The 22,397-nt window shown below is 38.7% G+C and overlaps 1 protein-coding gene and 1 long non-coding RNA gene across 2 annotated transcripts; both read right to left on the bottom strand.

Moving 5' to 3' along the window:
• Nucleotides 1-2,459: 2,459 nt before the first annotated feature.
• Nucleotides 2,460-19,758, bottom strand: LOC118702669. Its single transcript, XR_004982808.1, has 3 exons — nt 19,467-19,758; nt 13,832-13,843; nt 2,460-2,470 (listed from the first exon to the last, which is right to left on the bottom strand). It is a non-coding gene; the product is annotated as an uncharacterized LOC118702669 (long non-coding RNA).
• A 1,172-nt stretch (nt 19,759-20,930) lies between these two features.
• LOC118720486 (nuclear respiratory factor 1-like) lies at nt 20,931-22,397 on the bottom strand. The gene is made up of 2 exons (XM_036440486.2): nt 21,660-22,397; nt 20,931-21,461 (listed from the first exon to the last, which is right to left on the bottom strand). Exons 1-2 carry the CDS (start codon nt 22,395-22,397, stop codon nt 20,931-20,933), a joined length of 1,269 nt encoding a protein of 422 aa, XP_036296379.2.

The raw sequence follows: 22,397 nt of genomic DNA, 5'->3' as shown, positions 1-22,397 counted from the left end.
CATGCTTGCTTCTGTGGTTGAAACTCAAATTCTTCCTCACACAATAGAACAAAAAGTACCTTAATTTCCTTGAAAAGATTAAGTATCTATAAAATTACACATTTATTGATATTTTTTATTTTTGTAAGACATATTTACCTATTTAATAGATTCCATTTCAATTCTAGCAAATCTTGAAGTTTACATTTATTTAAGCAGTTTCTCTAAGTTTGCTGAGTATCAACTACATATCATTCAAAGCTATTCATCAACACAGGTTCTCTTGTTTTTTACTAAATTCTCTAAATATTTTATGAAAAATAAAATAAAATAAATCTATATTATATGTAGTGATTTGTAGACTCTATCTAACATATACTTTGGGAAATCAATTTGGCAGAAGTGTAAGTTTATGTTCAATGCTACATATAAAGAAAGTCACAACATTTTAACATTTATTTATTAAACTCCAATATAAAAAGAATTTGAGTAGATTTATAAATACTTGAATGATGTAATAATATAGTGATATACAAACAAATAATATATCAGGTAGTGTTCTAAGTATTTGATTGCTTTATCTCATTGATTACTCATAACAAACATATATGGTCAATCCAATGTTATCCTCATATATTACAGATAAGAAACAGGCTAAGAGAAGCTAATGAACATGCCCAAAGCTCCAAAATTGAGGAGCAGTTAGTATTGGGATTTGAACCCAGGTGGTCTGACTCTATATCTATGCCTTTGTCAGTAAGGAAATAAGAAAGAAAATGAAACCATAGTTGATGTCAGCACAAAAATGTGCATTGAAAACCTTGTCTAATTCTAAAATTGAGTAATAAATTTGTTTCTGATGTTCTGGGAACCAAATTAAAAAACAAACAAACACATACATTAGAAACAAAATTCACACTGCCCATAAAATAAAAGGCATAGAGCAAATCATAATGTCTACTCTTCTGGTGGACATTGTTAGAAAAAATAAAAAATATTCTTTCTAAAATATTAGGCACTTTATCACATTGCCCTTAAAATAAAAGGTGTTATCTTAAATATGAATTACATAGTTTTGTATAATTCATATTTAGAAGAGTGTGTTTATGCAGAATATCAGTAATAATAATAATAGATTAATGTCCCAATTGAATGAGATTTTATTTTGTGTCAGTAGAACTTAATTGATAGGGGATTTCTGAAGGAAAGGGAGGAAAATGATATTTTAAGGAGAAAAAAAATGTAGCAAGAAAAGAATTAATGTAGAATTATTCTAATAAACCATGAGTGTCTTTCCCCACTTCACTTCTAATCTTTGAACTAAATAACATAATTCCATGCTCAAGGCTTGTAATGTTTCTCTTCTCTGATATTCTAAGCACCATGAGAGCAGAGACTATTTATTCACTACTGTATTTTCAGAACATTATACAGAACGTGATATTTTTATAGGTGCTCAATAAACATTTATTGACTGGTGAATGTGAATCCCATTATTTAGGTTCCACACTTAAGTAATTAAAACCCAGGATAAGAACAATCAACAACAACAACAGAAATTGTAAGAACATAAATTAACAGTAGGTTCACTAAGTTCCAGAAGTGTAAAGTAGTTTCAAAGTCTAATGCAAACTTTGATTATATTGGTACAGATGAAGACCAAATCAGGAACTAGTAATCCTGCTTTGTTATGTACTCATCAGATCATATGTTATAAGAAATTTTGACATTGTGGAGTCAATTAGAAGGAAAAAATTTAGTACTGAAATTAATCATTCATACATCATTAAAGTAAGTAAGGAACATCAAAGTGAGATATGATCATTCTTCAAATATGGGACCTAATGTTATAAAAGATGAATTGGATTATTCCATGTAACCCAGGGCATATAAAATATGTTAAGATCAAATATGACTCAATATTACAATAATTGTTTTAGTAATTATAGCTGAGGAAGAATGAAATTAGGTAATTTTTCTTTGAGGTGCTATGCTCATTATCTGGGTTGATAATGACTTAGTCTATAAAGATAGGTTAAACCCATAGAATTTGAAAATTGTTATTTCATCATATATCTATATGTGTGAAATATAAAATTGAATGCTAAATATTGATTTGTGCTAATAGCCTTAGAATAGGTAAAATAATATTTGGATATCGAATGAAAAGTTTTAATTATTTTCATTATTATTTCCCGGGACATATACCAACTAAAAAAATCTGTGACTCACTTCAAAAAGATATCTTTATTTTTTAAAATGCTTATTGCACGTTAGTTGTTAACTTCTGTAAGAAATTAGTAAATAAATAACCAATTGGAATAAGTTATCTGAAGTACTTGTCCAAGTTTATTTCTATTTAATTGAGGCAGTTAAAAATTTATATAAGCGTACAAAAATGCACTCCACATCATATGTTATCAGGGAAATGCAAATAAAACAACAATGAGAGACCACTGCACACTTACTAGAATGGCCAAAATCCAGAGCACTGACACCAAGTGCTGACAACTGGAAATGCTTATTCATTGTTAATGGTATAAATGATACCAGTACTTTTGAAGCTCTTGGCACATAAATAGGTGGAGCACAGAAGAATCTCAGGATAATGAAAATACTCTGCTATGACATGATAATGGTGGGTACATATCATCTTACATTTGTCCAAACACATAGAATGTACAACACCAAGAGTGAACCCTAATGTAAAGCATGGACTTTGGGTGATGATGATGTGTGAATGTAGGTTTATCAGTTATGACAAATGTACCACTCTGTGGAGAATTATGATAGGGGATGTTGTACATGTGTAGGAATGGGGAGTGTATGAGAAACCACTGTTCCTTTCTTGCAGTTTTGTTGTAAACATAAAAACTCAGAAGGGGTTGGTGGCACTGGAGCCAGCCAGGCCAGACCTTTGGGTGTAGTCTCACTTCCCCCATTCCAACCCACAGGGGCTGCAAAGCCTGTGAAAAGTCCAGAAGCCTGGTCCGTATTCGGGAGACAAAGAAATTAAGGGGATAAAAGGGAAAGCCCCCTCGCATTTGGAGCTCAGATTTGGAATCCAATTCCCCTGGGCCATTCAGCACCGGTGCTTCCTGAAATAAAGTGTTGTCCTGACATTATGAGTGCCTGTGGTGTGTCTTCCCGTCGCTTGGTAAATTCTGCAGCAATCTAAAATGCTCAAATTGCCTCAAGTTGCCATCAACATCATTTCCTCTTACAGGCTGCTTCTCCTCACATCCTGACATGCAAAATAAAGAACCCAAAGAGTTGTATGATTTCTTTGTCTTTCTGTTTTGTTTAATTAGTTGTGCTGTTTTTCCTTGGCTGACAACAGTCCACTGTTAATCAACTCTGATTTGGATTACTCTAAAATCCCAGACTTGTTTTTCATGTAAAACGGTATATAGTTCAATTTAGTAACAAGTGCTCACTAAAATTCTAATTATATCCCCCTATTCTCTGCAAGTCCATTTTTTCTTCAAATCAATGCCTAAATTATTCTTTTTCATTTTGTGTCTTTGTGGTTCATGCTTTGCTCTTAATGCTTCCAACTATGTTACCTAATCACATCAAAATAATAAAACTTTGTGTTTAACATCTTAAAAAGAGAAAATATTATAGTACTTAAGGTCACAGTTATCTGGGTATGCATACAAAAATATAATTTTTATTCAAAAAATTTCACTTAAGTATTATTCTATTCAACCTAGTTTTTCAGCACTGGAAATACTCAGAGAGACTCTTAATCTGCTGGGTTAGTGAAAGCTCTGTGAATAGTTCTTATTCACCAGCCTCAAACAGGATAATTGACTTCAGAACCCAAGACAAAAAAAAAAAAAAAAAAAAGGTTTGAAAAAGGATGTGGCAAGGTGGTAAAGGAAGTAAATGTTTTTAGGGCTCTTGAATAACAGATTTTGAAAGAGGGGGTGGATACACCTTTGTAGGTTCCTTGGATAATCTCTTAAACATGCAAATAAGTGACTAAGTTAGAGGAAACCAATTTAGCAATGATGGGGCATATTTCCGTGGCATTTGGGGATTATGTTAAAACTGGTGAGAATTAAACCTAAATCTCAAGGGTCTCTTCTACAAAGGAAGGAGTAGATGAAGAGACCACAAACCTGAGAAGACTACTGGGCTGGGATTCTAATCACTGGCACCATGTAAGATTCTCTTGTTCTCTGTCATGCCACATGCGGATTAAATGGTTTCTCTGTCTTTTGAATTTCATGGGTTCCAACTGGATTTTAATGGATTTCAGATGATTTCATTACAGTGCTGAGAAACCAACCCACACTACTGAAAGCATGGGCAGTTTTACAATATATTTCTACTCATTCATAAACTATGGCAATGCCACTCGTTGTATCTCTTTTAATCTCCTATAAAAATAATTATTCGTGACAATATTATGTTGACAAATTGATAATACAACAAGCTACTTACCTTTTAAGGAATATAAACATCAGGTTGCAAGTAGACTATCAAGGAAATGTAAAAATATGCTGTTATAGAAGAAAACAACTATGCATTTTAAATTATCAAAAGCCAAATTACCAATAAAATGAGCTTCAAACTGACACTATTGCTAGTTTCAGGAGAAATTAAGATTCAAGTTTCTAAATCTAAGTACATAAATGAAAGTACATAGAGACAGTAGTTGTAAAACTAATCATCTCACTTGCGGCCTTGTTTTGAAACTATGTATATGCAGCCAGATATAGAATTCTGATGTATTTTTTAACAATACTGGGTGCCAATGTGTGTTATTCTATGGGTTCATCTTTGGATTAACATAACATATTCTTGCTCTTCAACTACTGGGGGGAAAGGGAGGAGAGCAATAAACAGGCAATAACAATTCAGCAGTGTTGTAATCTGTATGGAATAGTTAAGTACAGGGTACCATGGGAGCAATTGAGGGATGCCTAGCCAAGAATGGTTGGGGATGGGGAAAGATTGAAAGTTCAGCAAAGTTTTCTATGAAGCTTCCTGCTAGTAGGAAGAGAAGGATATCTTACAGAGAGGTCCACATTTCCTGCCTGTCAAATTAAAACAAATGGACTTAATTTGGACTTAAAATGTTAATTCCAGATTGACTCATTATGTGAAAGCACTAGTACAACGAGGGCTATATCAATGTTTGATATGTCTGCATCTTTCTCCAGAAAAAGTTGCTGAATTGATGATCTTTCCTAAAGATTCAGCTCAACAGAAAGAAAACTATTAATCTAGTGAATTTCTATATCACAAAATACCAATAATTGTAATATTCCTAAATGGCCGTTTAAAACTGTTATTACAGTAGGCAGTTAGCGAGACATTCACAAAAAGGGAGCAACTGAAACCAGACATCTGGTTATTCCGGATTAACAAGGAAAGAACAGTTTCACAGTCACTAGGGGCATCCAAAGAGCAGGAAAGACACTTTTCGGTCACCCCAGGGAACAGCCTGCACTGTTCTACCAGATTAATGGGGTGGGGAGGGAGGAAATGGCCAAGGGAAATTTCTTTCACTGAGCACATGCATGGTAGAAGCCAAGACAGTGCAGAGGGATTCCTTTTATTGAGCACATGCTCAGTAGAAGCTGAATGACACAGCAGAAGCATAAGGCATGCACAGAAGGAGCCAAATGCTGACCATAAAAGGAGGAGGGCACTGGCCTGGGAAAGTATCAGATTGGAAAGAGACTGGCTGGAGGAAGGACCCAGGCACAGCCCTGATAGAGCTAAGAAAGAGACTGGGTTGTTTGAATGAAAGTCTGCTCTTTCCAAATCCAAGGGAATATATGGACGCTAAACAAAGAACCCAGCACGTGCCCTCCTTGAGCATGCCCATGCCCTTCTCTCGGCACGTACTTTTTTGCCTTTTTTCTCCTAAATTCTAAGGTTTCCCACCAAACTTGCAACCAGGGCAACAGCAAGCAGCAGCAGAGGACACTCCGTTGCTTCTGTCCACGGAGCTGCTACCATAGCCTGCCCCCCCTCCGCCTCTCCGAGGGCATACTATCTCCTTTCACTCTAATAAATATTGCCCCTGCGGCTTAAAATCTTCCTACATGGGACTTTAAAGTTCCTTTCCTGCAGTACTGCAGAAGAATCCCATTTCAAGACTATGTTGGGCAGACCCACCCTGGTCCCGGTCTTCCTCCAATAACACCATCAATCTAAAAATTTCATATTTAAAAATAGGCACCTTACAATATGCAAACATTTGTTGTATGTTTATTAGTCACTGCCAGTAATGGAGTATTTTTAACATTTTTTTTTCACTAAACTATAATGAGATATTAATTGTTCTTAAATTTTTTAAGAATGTCATCCTAGTACATATGTATTGTATGTATGTGATGTGTATATATTTAGTTAAAAACATATAAGCAAATATAGCAAAGTGATGGTTATCACAACGTCAAAATATGCCTCCAGAGATCTGTATCCATTTTAGTTTTTGTTTTCAGACAGTAAAGCTCTAGGATTTCAGTTAAGTAATTAAATGGAGTATAGATGATATTTTCTAGTATTTGTACAGTGCCCTTATAATTTACATTTTTTAAAAGAAATGAGCAAGTAGCTTGCTCAAAACCAGAAAGGTTAGCAAGATATATTCTTAGCATTTCATCTGTGAGGCTTGATTAAATATCTTAATTAATTCACATAACAATGAATTAAGGAATAGATATAACAGAATGTTTTACTCACTTAAGATACTAACTCACCTATGGTTTAGTAGAATGATTTTAAAATTGGTAATCTAAAACTTTAGAATTAAAAAATATTGCCTTTATTCATCAGATATGATTATAATTAATTAAGTTATATCAAGCAATTCTCAGCATGCAGTTTTACTAAAACACAAAGGAAACAAAATATTGAAAACAACTGTCTTTTAAACAGAGTTCCCCTGAATCCTAAATACTAAGCAAGATTTTTTTTTTAAAAAGTGAATATATTCCCATCCATTCTAAAATCCTATATAAATACTAAGCTCCATTTGTGTAATGATTCTAGGTTAATAGAACATGCATATGTAAATGTGAAAAAATAAGAAAATATAAAAGATTTAAAGCGTGGATTAAGAAAAGTGAGTCACAGTAAATTCTTTTCAAAAAATATTTGATGGGGAAAGCATGAGATCTGGACACTCATTGTTTTAAAAAGTAAAACTAGATAACAGATTGCCACAGAAAATATTTTTGGGGGTCACAAAACAGCTCTAAAATGTTGCTAAGGTATATCTAAAAGATAAATGTGTGTGTTCCTGTATGAGGTGTCTCCCATCTAAAAGGAAATAAATAGGTCAGAGGAACATGATAGCCATGGAAAAGAATGTATCAAGCACAATTAATGGAAGGTGTCCACCATGGGTGTTTCATAATGAACTATGACCACTCTGACTAAAATTGAGGTCATGGAAGTCTTAGAGGAAAACAAAATCAGAACTGTTGTGGGTTCCTATTTTCAGAAATATGACCCCAAAAATCATAGCTTTTATGTATTGTTTCCTTATTTCTTTGGCATTTTAAAACACAGTCCTGCCGAAACCAGCTTGGCTCAATGGATAGAGTGTCGGCTGGGGGACTGAAAGATCCCAGGTTCGATTCCAGTCAAGGGCATGTACCTTGGTTGCAGGCACATCCCCAGTAGGGGGTGTGCAAGAGGCAGCTGATCAATGGCTCTCTCATCGATGTTTCTAACTCTCTATCTCTCTCCCTTCCTCTCTGTACAAAATCAATAACATATATATTTTTTTAATTAAAAAAAACCAAAAACACAGTCCTAAGTTGACATTTTAAGGGATTATAAAACAACATCTAGGGGACATTGTAAATTTTAAAAGTCTGTAAACAAGCCCCAGTAGCCAGATGCTGGCTTCATACTCTGCATGAAAACTTTGCAAAGAGCACCATCTTCAGGCCTTTCATAGAATGTGGAGCTCAGTTATAAAGGCGTCTATTCTCACGTTCCCGAGTTCCTCCACTGCTGATTGTCTTCTTCTCATTCATTCTGCATTAGGATGAAAAATGTTAGATTGAGCACATTTATTGAATATGACACAATATTTCACAATTTCCCCTCATGCACTATACTTCTTTACAGATCAGATTATTGCTCAAACACATCTATGCAACGAGAGAACATTAGCTCCATAGCTATTCCCTGAGGTTAATTCTTAAGAAGGAAGGCTAAGGGAGAAAGGACTTCTATAGTTCATTTCTAATTTTGGAAGCAACTGCTGTACAGTACATTTTTCTCATCTTCCAATTTCTCAAATCTCTCATTAGAATTAAGTTCTTAAACACAACATTTGCAAGGTTATGCTACAAGTTTGATTTGCAAAACAGAGACGACTTAAGCAAGATATACCCTTTTCTCTCTGGTAAATAGCATTCATTTCTTTCTCCATTTCTCCTTCCCACACGCATCACTAAAGTCAGGGAAAGTGAACATACCACAAACCCAGAAGGAGTTAGATCACATGTGTCAAACACAAGGCCCGCGGGCCAAATCCGTCCCGCCAGGCCTTGCAATGTGGCCCGCACCGCGCTGTCATCACTGCACTCCGCTGCGTTTCCATCACCATGACAGCTTATGACTGTTCAGTAAACCATTCGGCCCGCGATTTAGGCTGGATTTTAGATTTTGGCCCCTTCTCTGATTGAGTTCGACACCCCTAAGTTAGATGGTGCAACTAATCCACTATATCTTTAAATCCTGACTTTTTAATCTTTAAACTCCTATACAAGGCATTGGCTTCTTATCTCAAGGAATGAGACACATCCCCAGATAAACTAGCTTTCAGATCTCTCATTTACTCATTAAACGTGTTTCTCATTAAAGCCAAGCAAATCCTGGATGGAGGTACAAAAGAAAAACAGAGAACCCGCCAAAGAACTACTCTTCACACCCAGGACAGAAATATAGAATGGTTTAGACAACCAATCACAAATATTTACACAGTTAAGAATACAAATCCATCACTGGCCATAAATTTTATCATTAAAATTTCAAATAAAATTTTATGAACACATTCTAATGGCCTCCATGAAGACATTTCAATATCAAAATTACATAAGTAAAACATTCATTCAACAACAGGAATCACATCTAATGTGAAATCTTAAATATTCTCCTCATGTCCACAGATTGGAATTGCTATAGTCTAAGTGTGTAACTCTTTTTAAAAATATGAAAACTACAGCTGCTCCCAGCCTCAGCTCTTCAAAAACAAATCGACACAAGGTTGAAAAGAATCATAGAACCTTGGGTTTGGAAAGAGCATTAGAGAGAATTAAATCCAACCACCTCTAATGACAGAGCCACCCTTATCAAGGGGTTGTCCAGGCATTGCACAAACCCCTCGCTATTGCTATCGGACCATAGGAAATTCATCTTTATGTTTAGACAAAAATCCTTCCAGTATAGTCTCATCTAGGGGATATGTCCATTTTCTGGGGGATATGGAATAAACTTCCTTCCAGGAAAGCTCTGAGATACTTGCAGATTATTCCCAGCCATTGCCCTGAGCTTTTCTTTCTCTTAAGTCTTCACAGGTCTGTTCACTCTTTCTATATGGAATGATTTTAAAACCCTTGTCTTCCTGGTTCATTCCTCAAGAAGTATAATTTGACCTATTCTTTTTTGTAAGATTTTTATTGGTTTTTAGAGAGAGGAAGGGGAGAGAGAGAGAGAGAGAGAGAGAGAGAGAGAGAGACATCTATCAACTACCTCCTACATGGCCCCTACTGGGAATCAAGCCTGCAAACAGGGCATGTGCCCTCATCAGGAATCCAACCAGTGGCAACCTTTGATCCACAGGATGACGCCCAACCAGCTGAGCCACACAGGCCAGGCTGACATATTCTTCAAAGTGTGATTCCAGGACTGAGCAGAGTCCTCGAGAAGGGTCCTTGACAGAGCTGGGTGGAGCCATCTAATACCTCTTACGTAGTAAATGATAGATTTTTTTATTAACTTAACTTAGTTTAATTAGATTCATTCTAATTAGCACTGGGGAAGTGAAAAGGACACCAGAAGCTCATTGCTTGCTAACAAGATGTGCAAGTTTTCTATTCTTCTGTTCTTTTCTCCATATGTGCTATTCCTGCAAAGAAAACTGCTATTAGAAATAGACTCCCTAGAAATCTGAATGTATCAATAAATAAATATGTCACTTAGAAAGATAAATATATTTTTCTTATGCTGAGCTATTAAGCTTTACAAGGAGTTTTTATAGGATTTGATGTATTACATAAGGAAAATATAATAAAACTTTCTCATTTCTTTTGTATAGAAAAAGTCAATGTTTGCTAAATATTTACATGTAAAATATAATTCATGAAATGGAAGGAGTTAGACAGATTTATGACTATATCATTACCATTAAACTAAGCTGGAAGATAACTTAGAATATCTCTGATTTATGATTTTAAAAGATCAAAACCAACCAAACTATTCATTTTGTGTCTTATTTATTGATGACAGTATAAATTTAGCACAAGCAGAGTCTTATTTTAAGCCTATAAAGTCAATAAAATTCATTATATGTGCATATAGATATAGATAGAAATAGATAATATGATTACATAAATATGGTGATTGAATACATACAAATCATAATATATATGCATATATTCTGGGGGCAGCGGGCCTAAACGGGCAGTCCGACATCCTCTGAGGGCCCCTGTACTGCAAGAAGGTGTTGGCCAGGCTGAGGGACTCTCCCAAGAGCACAAACTTTCTGCACCGGGCCTCTAGTATAAAATGAAAGACATGGTCCACTTGCATCTTTTTTTCTCTCTAAATACTTCACATTCTAGAATTCCAGAGTATTTTTCTTTATTGCATTTATATCATAGATTTACTATTATTATGGTCTTTTCTATATGTGCTTGAAAATTCAATATCTGACTATGAGAGCATTGGTGAAGCTGGATTTGATCAAGAGTTCAATAGCAAAAAGGATTCCATTGCTCTCTGACATCTGTGAAGTAAACAGATTTCTGGGCCTCCACCCCTGGCAATGCAGGGACTACATGGACAGTACTGCATAGTCATAACGAAGGAGAAAGGCAGGGAGTGAAGGGAACAGCACCACAGCACACCCTCTGAGGGGCAGAGCTCCCTGAATAACCAACTCTGCCTCGGAAATGGGGGCTCTGCTGGCCATCAGGTGGGTAAGGACTGAAATAGAGAATGAACAAACACCATGTTTTCTAGTCTGAGGACAGCTTATAAATACATGTTTTTAAACAAGTAGAACCAAGTTGCTGTGATTTCTGCAGTGAGTGTGTGGAATTACTTCATCAGTAACCAGACTCCAGCTCAAATTCATGAGACCTGCTCAAGCCAAAGCTGAGACCTATGTGGAATGTCAGTAATTTGAGACATTTTAAAAAGCACAAGACTATAAAATGAGGGCAAAAACAAGACTTCTCAGTGGAAATGATGGCATAATTTGTAATTTTACATATCTAAATGGCCTTTTCTCAATGAATAACTAGGATTGAACGTATTTCATTAAATTAAATTTATTTTAGTTTATTTTTTTTTCTTTATTGATTAAGGTATTACATCTGTGTCCTTATCCTCCTCTTCCCCCATCTTCCCCCACTCATGCCCTCACCCCTTTGGTGTCTGTGTCCATTGGTTAGACTTATATGCATGAATACAAGTCCTTTGGTTGATCTCTCTCCCTTACTCCCACCCTCCCTTCATTAAATTTAATTTAAAAACTGAATTTTAAATCATGGGAGGGAAATAATTTTTCATAAGTTAATGATAAAACAATGATTTTTGTATACTACTGAGACTAATAATTTAACCAATTGTGACATTTTCAGCTACTTAATTTGGCATCCATATTTAATTAAAATTTTCTATATTTGACTACAGTAAAATGATGTCATTTAGTCCTTGTATATTATAGATATTTCTTTATTACTCCTGAAAAAAATCACATTTTTATGTGCACAAATTAATATCTAAAAGCAAAAGAGGAAAGTATAAAATAAATTTTTAAAGTAGTAGGTTTTTTGCTACAAAAATATAAACACATATATGTGTCCATTTAGTCACATTTTTTAAGACAAAACAGAGAAATATTCATTTTAATTACAATTTTAAATAAATTTATTTTTAAATATTAAAAGTGCCACTGCCACTTAAAACAATATGTTCTTCTTCAATGTTAAACTCAGTTATTGGTTATCTGAGAGGAGCTATTTAGAGACTATAATTCTATTATTATGTATCATTATCATCATAACAGAAGCTATCATCCGTTTTTAGTGCTGATTATGTTCTCAAGATTTTACGAGGTGCTTTACAAACAGATAAGTGTAGCAACACAAGTGAGGCTGTGTATATTTTATTAAGCACTTTTTCAGATGAGAAAACTAAGCTCAGATGCTACATTCTCTGCCCAAAGCAGCAAATCTGTCTGACACAAAACTGATGCTCACTCTTGCTGCCCTGACTTTAAAACACCAGTTTTTAAAAGCCATACTCTGTGTTCTAACCATCATCTTGATATATGTTGTCTTAAGAATTGAATTTAATTTTTACAATTCTATATTCTTCACTTATAGTGCACAATTTAAAGCTAGAAACACATCATGCTATTTTTATAGAATAACATTTTATTGATATGAGCAATACTGAATGAAATTTAATGATATAAAATTTAATCAAACATAAATAGTTTTAGTATATTTTAATGCTATTATACATCATTATAGTCAAAATGGAGAATTAACTTATAGAATAGCAGACAAACTTTAAGGACAGTTAAGTAGTTACTAAGTAATAAGCAAAAGAAGAAAGAAAGTATTGGGGATTTTTTTAAGTTTAAAAAATGTTGAAACAATTTCTCAGAAGTAAAAATATACTGAATTATCATTCATTATTTTTTAAGAATATACTCTATATTTAGGGAATAAAACACAATGAAAGATAAGGAGGAGTTCCTATTAATCAATATTGTAGTTTTCTCACTTTCCAAGTGAAGTAATAATAAATACATGAATGCAAGTAATTCAAAATGGCATAAATTAATCCAGGGCAAAGCATTATTATGCTCTAATGTTAAATAAAGCTAATCTAGAGAGCAGAAATGCATTTAGCTATATATTTGTCTTTTTATAGTTATTGAAAAACAGTGTTTTTTAAGATTAATTTAAGTAAACTTTAAAAGTAAAGTTTTATTTTCCCTCTGTTGAGAACATTTAACAATTACCTCATACTTTTGTGTGTATATATAAACACACATCTTATACAAAATGATACTTGCTGTGAAATTAACATTTTTTTTTTCTCCCTGAAATTGCTCTCAATGAGCTTAAACTTTTTTGGTAGCAATCAGAATTGGCCTGGCCCTCAATGAAGCAGTTAGAAAGATCTTGAGCCCTATATTTGGAAAGGCTTTTAGTCTGAAATGTCTCTCCCCAGGAAAGGGTGGCTGACCAGCTTGCAATTGCCACTAGGTGGAAGTCAAGGCACTCCCGAAGCCAGGCCCTTGCTACAGGCCCAAGACTGGCCCTTGCCAACATTTCACCCAAAGCCCTAGTGTGGAAAGGAGGGTCCATGTCAGACTCACTGCCATATGCAGGTCCTGTGCTCTCTCAGATGCCCACAGAGATGCTGACAGCTGCATGGAACATTAACCTACCACCTCTCTGAATACTGAACCTCAGCCAGGAATATAAAAGAAAAAGAGTGAGCATCTTATAACCACAGCCAAGCTCGTGACGGTCTGATCACTCCAAAGCCTCGAGATGGTTCTGAAGGCTATCCACACAATCAAGTTTTGTAGATAAGCTTTCCTTTTTTAATCTTTTCTGCCAACGTATCTGAACAGCTCAACAGCTCTTGCTGTTGTTCCTTGTTCTAATTGGCCCTACTCATACTTCAAATATCAGTGGTTTACTCAAGTGCACTCAAATTTATATTTCTACCCAAACAAAGTTAAGGCACTGTATCCAGGAACTAGTCACTGTGGTGGGTTACTTACAGTATTTGTCTGAGGGAAGCCAATCGTTGTGAATTTCTGTGCCAAACACAGACTTCAGCTAGCACATCCATGAAAAGGGACAAAACTTGGCAGATCGGCCACAATTACCATCAGAATTATGAAGCACATACTCAAGGTAGGGTTTGCCTAGTCCAGATTGGAAGCTCGAGGCACAATAATCAAAGTACCTTTCATTCAGCTTCATGAAGAAAATAAAGGGAATTATGAATAATCACTAAGGCTATAGGATTGAATTAATTCTAATTAATTGATAACTTGAACATAATTATATGTACATGCTAAAATGAAACTTCAGTTAGGGTGAGGCTCCAACATAAATTTCCAATTGTCTCCTGAAGAAAGAATTGATGAAAATCTTAACAAAATTGACCAAAAGTGTTCTGGGGTATCCTATCTTTCTTGTCTCCTTGCACTGCCCATGTTCCTTGACCTCTTCTCTGTACTTCAGTTCTTTCATATCATTAGAAAACACTCAAAAAAAAGTGATTATTTTTTATATTAGAACCATCAACTAACTCTCTGCTTATGAAGTGGATCAATAGAATTTCCAGTATAATTACTATCAATGGATTCCTACTGTAGCTTGTTCCCTGTATTATGACCAAATTCCAACTTTATGCATTAGTTCACCAGTTTTGAGATATTATACAGCTTAATCCACCAAGATTAAGTCACTATTTAATGTCCCCCAGAAGCTGTCATTAAATTGTGGTGACAGTGTTAAACTGTTCCTTTCTAGCTGCTGAGTTAAAGGATGTAATTCCATTATATTTTGATTCATCTGTGCTCTAGAGAAGCTGCCAAAGTTTGCTTCAATAGAGTGGATGGTATGCTCCATGATCCCCATGGATAGCAAAAACCAGAGTAACATCCAGCCATTAATTGTTCTATCATGAAATGCTACACACAACCCAAGTATGCTATCTATACTAATAAAAATAAAAAATAAAACAATAAGCTAATTAGACCAGACGTCTTCCAGATGACCTTCCAGACATCCTTCCTGATGAAGCCAGGCCTGGGCGAAGCCGCCCCCAGCCCCAGGCACCCATGGCCAGCCCAGGCAAAGCCTCCCCCAGTTCTGGGCACCTGTAGGTTGCAGAGGAGGGAGGCCAGGGTCCCAGGTGCAGGGACTGAGGCAGAGGCATTTAGGGGCAATCAAGCCAGAAAGAGAGCAGTTAGGGTTGATAAGGCAAGCAGGGGAGCAGTTAGGGGTGATCAGGCTGGCAGGGGAGCAGTTAGGGGTGATCAGGCAGGCAGGCAGAGTTGGTTAGGGGTAATCAGGCAAACAGAGAGATTAGGGGCAATTAGACAGGCAGGGAGGCAAGTGGTTAGGAGTCAGCGGTCCCAGATTGCGAGAGGGATGTCCCAAATGTCCCGGATTGAAGAGGGTGCAGGCAGGCTGAGGGACGCCCCTCCCACCATACATGAATTTCATGCACCAGGCTTTTAGTATTACATAAACATCTACTTTGCTAGCCAGTGGCACACTGCTGCCCATTATGGACATTCGTCCCAAGGAGCTATTGAAAGAGGTCACATTCCAGGCTAATGCATCCATGGAGTTAACGTTCCATGGAATATACATGGAACCCACTGTACAATGGCAAAGGGTAGGCTGATAAATTAAGAGAGAGGCTGGCAAGCACACTTCCAAGTAGTAGCCCAATCCCTAACTCTCTTGCTTCTCTTTGGTATTACTTACCTTGTAGTTGTGTATAAGTGAGTTACAGGGTGACCACTCTAACTACCTAGGCATTTCTATCAATTACAACTTTATTATTTTAAATACTTGATATTAAAACGTCTGGTTATATTCTATATATATTTATATTATTACAAGATATTTTAAAATTATATCTGTCACTGAAATAAAATTAAAAGATTTTAGACTTTTAGATAATAATTTTAACTGGCATAAATTTTTAAATGGAAAAATACTTTTTAAAAGCATTGTCTGATACCTTTGCAGATAATTTGTCATCAATGTCATAATTTTAAAGTCTTACCAAAATTTTTTCAAATGATTTTGTATATCTTAATGAAATTAAGTATTGAATTTTATCCAAATTAAATCTTGATTTTTCTCCCATACTACTCTGTATTTTACTATTTTCATCGTAAATTTCATAAAGATTATCCCCACATGCACTGAAACATTATCAAGATTTGATAGAGGATGAGAAACCCTGGCTTAAATATATATATAAAGTTTATTTAAGCCAGGGTTTCTCATCCTCTATCAAGTATATATTGGGATATATCAAAAACATCCTCAGACTATTGCTGCACCACCTATTGCTTTAAGCTTTGTAAAGGCAAATTATGGGCCTACTTCATCGTTATAGCCTTATTTCTTTGTCTGGTGACCAGCCCCATAAGTGTGTACTAAAAGAATGAATAAATTATAAGGATAGAAAAGAACAGTCACTTTCATTCAAAAATAAAAAATTTAAACTTCACCAACTTTATTATTAATAGGAGAAACTTTCAGAATCGGTTAAGACCGTGAAAGTTTCCGTGAGCCACATGCAGCTCTTGGGCCCCTTGAGTGTGGCTCTTCCACAGAATACCATGGCCTGGGTGAGTCTATTTTGAAGAAGTGGTGTTAGAAGAAGTTTAGCTTAAAAAATTTGGCTCTCCAAAGAAATTTCAATCTTTGTCCTGTTGATATTTGGCTCTGTTGACCAATGAGTTTGCTGACCACTGGTTTAGGGGAATTCTTTTTATCTTCTACAGAACAATTAGAATAAGAATCCACATTAATCAACAAGGAAGAAGGATTCTGAGCAAAGAGCAATGGGTATGGGTAATGTCAGCTCTGATCCTCCCGATGTCTCCTCACCTTGTCCTCCTATATAATTCCCAACTTTCTCTCTTTCCTACTCTGGTTCCAAAAGATGATTTTGTAGAAAGTTTTCCTCTTTAAAATAAAAATAAATTTAACTCTTTTGAATCTGTGAGTTTTTAAAGTATTTTCTCTGAATTCAGTGACACCTATAAAGAAAGGTTTCCTCCTCTTATTACAATGTTTCTCACAAAGTTTCTTCAGTGGCATTACCCACTTGGTCAACTTCTTTGCTGAATTTTCACAAGTCAAAATATGTTCCTATATTTACAAATCATCAGTAAAATAAAAACAGACCAAAAAACAGAAAATATTTACCAAGTGCTTAGTGCAAGAGTCATAGCAAAGCAGCCAGTTAATAAAATACCACTAAATACGTTTACCAAACTTCCTGGTATGCCTACCACCTTCATCATAATCAATCAAAATCAGGAATTGAAGCACCCTTAGGTATTTTCTAAGAAGCGTCCACCTTAAGTAAGAGCTACATGTCCGGAAAGTGTGATTCTGATATCAGGTGAAGCCTCCTGATATCGGGAATAAAAGAAAAACAATAGACAAATACACAAGGGAGCACAAGTGGGGAAATGAGTTGGCTTTGGATTTAAGGGCAAAGTCATTTACCATCTCATCTGCTCACATGCACCATATTTAAAGAATTGAAATGTTTCATTTATTACATGATTAATTAGTACTCTGCCTAAAATCTATGACCCACTATATCTTAGAGCAGTATGTTGATGTAAGAAATGTCCAAACCTGTAGAGAGTTTTGATAAAATTTAGTTGAGCCAAATGATGACAATACCAAGAAGCAAGATCTCAAATGCTCCAGATGAGGACAGTTTTGTAGTTTTTTTAATACATTTGGAATTAAGGAGGGGGGAGAGAGGAATGTTTCAAAGGTTACATGAAGATAGTAGAAAGCAAGGCAAGGTGGGGATTAAATAACAGAACATTTAACAAGATTATGTGCTCTGTTGAGAGTGGTTATACTTCCCAGGGGTCTTAAAAGGAGGCATTTTAAAGGCGTGCTAACCTAGATGCACAAAAAACAATGGACAGGGCTTGCTTAAGGCAAAGATAAACCTTTTATTTGTTTTAACCTGGGATAATCCTATCTAATAAAGAGGGAATATGGTAATTGACTGCCCCACCCTCAAAGATGGAGGTGCCCACAGCCAATAAGGAGGGAATATGCTAATTGACTGTCACGCCTTCAAAGATGATGGTGCCCACAGCACAAGATGGTGGCACCCAGTCCCCTCAGCTCCACGTGCCTGCCTCCAGAGTCCTCCAGTCCTCCAGCCACCCAGAGCCGGCCCAAGACACAGACAAGCCTCAGATGGTGGCTTCCCAGCCACCCAGAGCCTCCAGAGGCTCAGGTAACCAGGTCTGGCCAAGGCTTGTGCTGCTGGCAGTGGCAGCAGCAGAAGTATGATAGGGCAACGCCTTACCCTGATCACCAGGTCGCCTCCTGCCCCAGACTGTGAGAAGGAGTAGTCCTGGCAGAGGGACCCCCTTCCAGTTCAAGAATTTTCATGCATCAAGGCTCTCGTCCTATATAATAAAAGCCTAATATGCTAAGTGTGGGACCATTCATTCAACCAGTCCCTATGATGTACACAGACCCTGAGGGGACAGATGCTCTGGTGGGTTAGCTTGCTGCTGGGGTCTGGCAGATCAGGACTGGGCAAGACAAGCCAGATACATCCTGGAGCCATCCCACCATCCCTCCTGGGCCCTGATCATGCACTGGTGGGGTCCCTTGGCCTGGCCTGCACCCTCTTGTAATCCGGGGAATGTTGGAGAGCCGCTTTCAGTCCGATCCCACAGGCCAGGCCGAGAGATCCCATCGGTGCATGAATCTGCATCAGGCATCTAGTTTTATATAAAACAAGCAAATACTGTATAAGAATCTTAAACTTTCCTTAAAGGCTGAGCAAGACATGAATAATCTGTTACTGTTGCATTAAAAAAAAAAAAAAAAAAAAAAAAAAACAAACATTAAATACTTTATCACACATGGGAGGCCCAGAGGAAAGGGGAAGAGTTGTCCCTGTGCTCAAGCAGCGGAGATTTGGCCTGTGGAAAAGTCAGATGAATTTAGCCACTGGATACCCAGGACTTGCAGCTGAGAAATCCCAGACTTGAAGAGTTACAGAGAAGCCCAGACCCAGGGTCACTCATGAGGAGGCAGCTGTGCGGGGCCTGGGCCCACTAGGATGCGAGGTCCCTTCTGAGAGGGCCTGACCTCAGAGCTCAGGAAACACCCCAATCCTTTTTCTCTTCTTATGCCCCCAGCCCAGTGTGATGGCCTGAGCAGGTGCCCTGTCAGCTCCAATCTCCTCTCTGTGAAGCTACAGAGTTAGAGGAAGTAGAAAATTGCTTTCACTGGTGAACCCTGGTCTTTTGAGTTTTCCTCTCCCTACTTCCTTTCCCTTCCAAACTTCTCCCACTCCCTCTCCCATTCTCTCCCCCTACACACACACCACAAACTCACCATGCCCATACTCCTCAAACCCTTAATATTTCTGTTACCTTCAGTTCACATACATGACCAATTTAGGACTGACCTTAAAACCAAAGCCATATTTAGCACTCATAAAATCAAGAGGTTTCCTGGGAAGGGGTGATGGGAGGTTGAGGAAAAGCTTCTTGTCCCTGCCTGGAGCTTTAAGGACATTCACCTGCCTGTGGCAAGGTCAGCACCTGGGCCAGCCCGAGGAGCGTCTCAGCTGCCAGACCATGGGGCCCCTGGACCTTGCAAGCACAATTTCTGTACCCCACCAGTTCTGGAACTTCCTTTCTCAGAGGAGTCCAGCAGGCAGAGGTCTGGGTGGCCACCAGGAGGCAGCTTTGGTGTAGACCACAGTCACCTCCACCTATTTGTCAGTAGCTCAATCCATGACCATGGTATCAATAAAAATCAGTTACTGTGTCTGGCCACATACCCTACACCAGCGTTTTTCAACCGCTGTTCCGCGGCACACTAGTGTTCCGCGAGATGTTGCCTGGTGTGTCGTAGGTGCAGACAAAACAAGAATTTTATAATTTTTCACTATTTTGTTTACTTAATATTTCATAATAAAGTAATTATAAAATACTTTCTTTGTGTTTATTTGATTCCTATTCAAGAGAATTACTTTATATATAGTCAATATAGGCACAGAGTTAAATTTTTTCACATTTTCTAATGGTGGTGTGTCTCGTGATTTTTTTCATGAAACAAGTGTGCCTTTGCCCAAAAAAGGTTGAAAAACACTGCTCTACACCCACTAAACTGGGTGAATTATTTTTTTTTCCACAGCCCACCTTAACTTCATACAGATAATTCCATTCAGGTTTCATATATATTGTATATACTAGACACCTGATGCATAAAGATTCATGCAGAATGGGCCTTCCTTACACTGGCTGTTGGCACAGCCTTTGTTCTAGGGCCACCTATCTGCCTTCCCATGCTGCCTAGAGGTCCGGAGCAGCTGGGGCAGTGCAAAATGCCTGCATTATCACCATGGCAACGACACAAGCATCCCACTCCCACTCCCCACCCCACCCCCACTGGGAGCTTGTGTATGCAAATTAACCCACCATCTTTTGGTTAATTTGCATATTCATTCCCGATTGGCTGGTGGTGTCATGAAGGTACCGTCAGGTCAATTTGCATCTTTCACTTTTATTAGTGTAGATATGTACACATATATACTATAAAGATATATAAATGTTTATATCCATCTGTACACATATACATATATTCACATTTGCATATACACACAAGTATACACACATTTTCGCAGAAAGAAGTCCTGCCACAATTTGGCTCTTTAGGGGCAGTGAAACTAACAACGCAGTATCTTATCCCACGAATCCCAGAAAATCAAGAGTGATGCTTTAAAAAATGCAATTCCAAAATTCTCTGCCTTTCTTCCTCTTTTAAAAAAGGATTAGCAATCCTTTTCTTCCAAAGTTGAGGGACTTAACTTCGTTTGACGGCACCTCTGCAATGTGTAACAATGTCTGAAGTAGCCTAGAAAACAATGCTATGGTATGGCTGCATGTCATGTCACTGTTCCAACGTCATCACTTCCACCGCCTGGCCGTCCATGCTGACTGCGGTCCCAGGGGCCATGACCACCTGCACCGGCCAGTTGCCTTGGGTGAGGCTGGTTACCAGAGTTTGGTACATGCTCTCGGGGATCTGGACCAGTCCATTAGTGTTTTGGGCTCCAGTGAGTCCTGCAACGGCTGCTGCGGTTTCCACAGACAGGACGATGTGTCCCCCCCTTCGCAGGGTGGGTTCGGCTGATGCGGCTATGGCATGGGCGGTTGCTTCACTGTTGTGCGCCATGGTGACGGTAGCTCCCTGTTGCATCTCCTGAGAAGCTGCAGCTGCGGCAGCTGCCAAGGGTGCCGCTGCCTGTGTGGCCTCTGAAGCTTGCGTCGCCCGGATGGCCATCTCACCTCCTTGTAACGTGGCCCAGTTTTGTCCCACCTCTCCATCTGCCGCAGCAGCATCATTCATCTGGGCAACAGTGACCGTGGCTGGCAATTCCGAAGCATCAGCCAATGTGGCTACCGTTGCCCCTGTGCCAACCTGGATAAGGGAGACAGTGCCGTCAGGGTTCTGAAAGGTCTGGACGGCCGTCTGGGATGGAACAAGATGGGCTATCCCGTGTGTGCTCGTGGCCTGTGCCTGTGGTTGCTGATCTCCAAAAGCGTGCAGAAAGTCCTCCCGCCCGTGCTGTGTATAACAGTTTTTAACTATGGTGCGGAGCGCTTGGGTCCAAGAAACCCTCTGCTTCTGCTCCTCCGTGCGGACATCCCTCCGGACACTCGCCCACGGGATATCCTCAGGCCACCAGACGGGCTTGCAGCTTTCTTTGCCCCAACCTGGTTTCCCCCGGCCCGTGGAGGACTTGAGCATCTCTGGGATGAATGCCCGGAGCTGGGCTTGGGTCATTTTATCCACGGACACTGGGATTCCGTCCACGGTGAGAGGCGGCAGCTCCAGGGTCCCCTCGGGCGGCCCCGGGGCGCGCTGGGCCAGGGCGCACTCCAGGTCCCCCAGGATCGCGCTCTGGTACCTGCGCACCACGCGCTCCAAGGGCGCGGCGCCAAACACTTTGAAGACCGGGCTGGGCTGGGAGGGCGAGACGCAGAGGACCACGGCTTGCTGTCCCACCCGAGTAGTATACTCCTCCAAGGTAGCTCGAAGTTTCCGAAGCATGCGGGTCCGCTGTCTCTTCCGGATGGATGGATTCGGCTCGAACACGTGAGGCCCTTTCCGTCTCCTCCCTGTGGCCACGGCAGCGGCGGCAGCCATCCCTGCAGGACCTGCAGCGGCCAGATGGGCTGTGACCTCGTCAGCGGCTGCGGCATTGAATATCTCGGAATCATCGTAAGAGATGTCCTCTGGAGAGGAAGGCGAGTCTTCATCAGCGTTCAGCATCCTGGGGTCGGTGTAGGTGGCCGCAGGGACCCGCTGCGCTTGTGCGGCCTCGGTGTGGGCGTGGGCATGGGTGGGAGCCAT

Source organism: Pipistrellus kuhlii, unplaced genomic scaffold (assembly GCF_014108245.1).
Source record: "Pipistrellus kuhlii isolate mPipKuh1 unplaced genomic scaffold, mPipKuh1.p scaffold_m20_p_1, whole genome shotgun sequence".
NCBI lineage: Eukaryota > Metazoa > Chordata > Mammalia > Chiroptera > Vespertilionidae > Pipistrellus > Pipistrellus kuhlii.
Note: the sequence above shows the minus strand (reverse complement) of the source record. Positions and strands in the feature narration are given on the sequence as shown.

Bases quoted from the DNA above. Each gene is read 5' to 3' on its own strand.
- LOC118720486 (XM_036440486.2), bottom strand. From the start codon at position 22,397: ATGGCTCCCACCCATGCCCACGCCCACACCGAGGCCGCACAAGCGCAG. The intron at 21,462-21,659 runs GTTTCTTGGACC...TCCCTTATCCAG, and splicing joins CGGAGGAGCAGAAGCAGAGG to GTTGGCACAGGGGCAACGGT.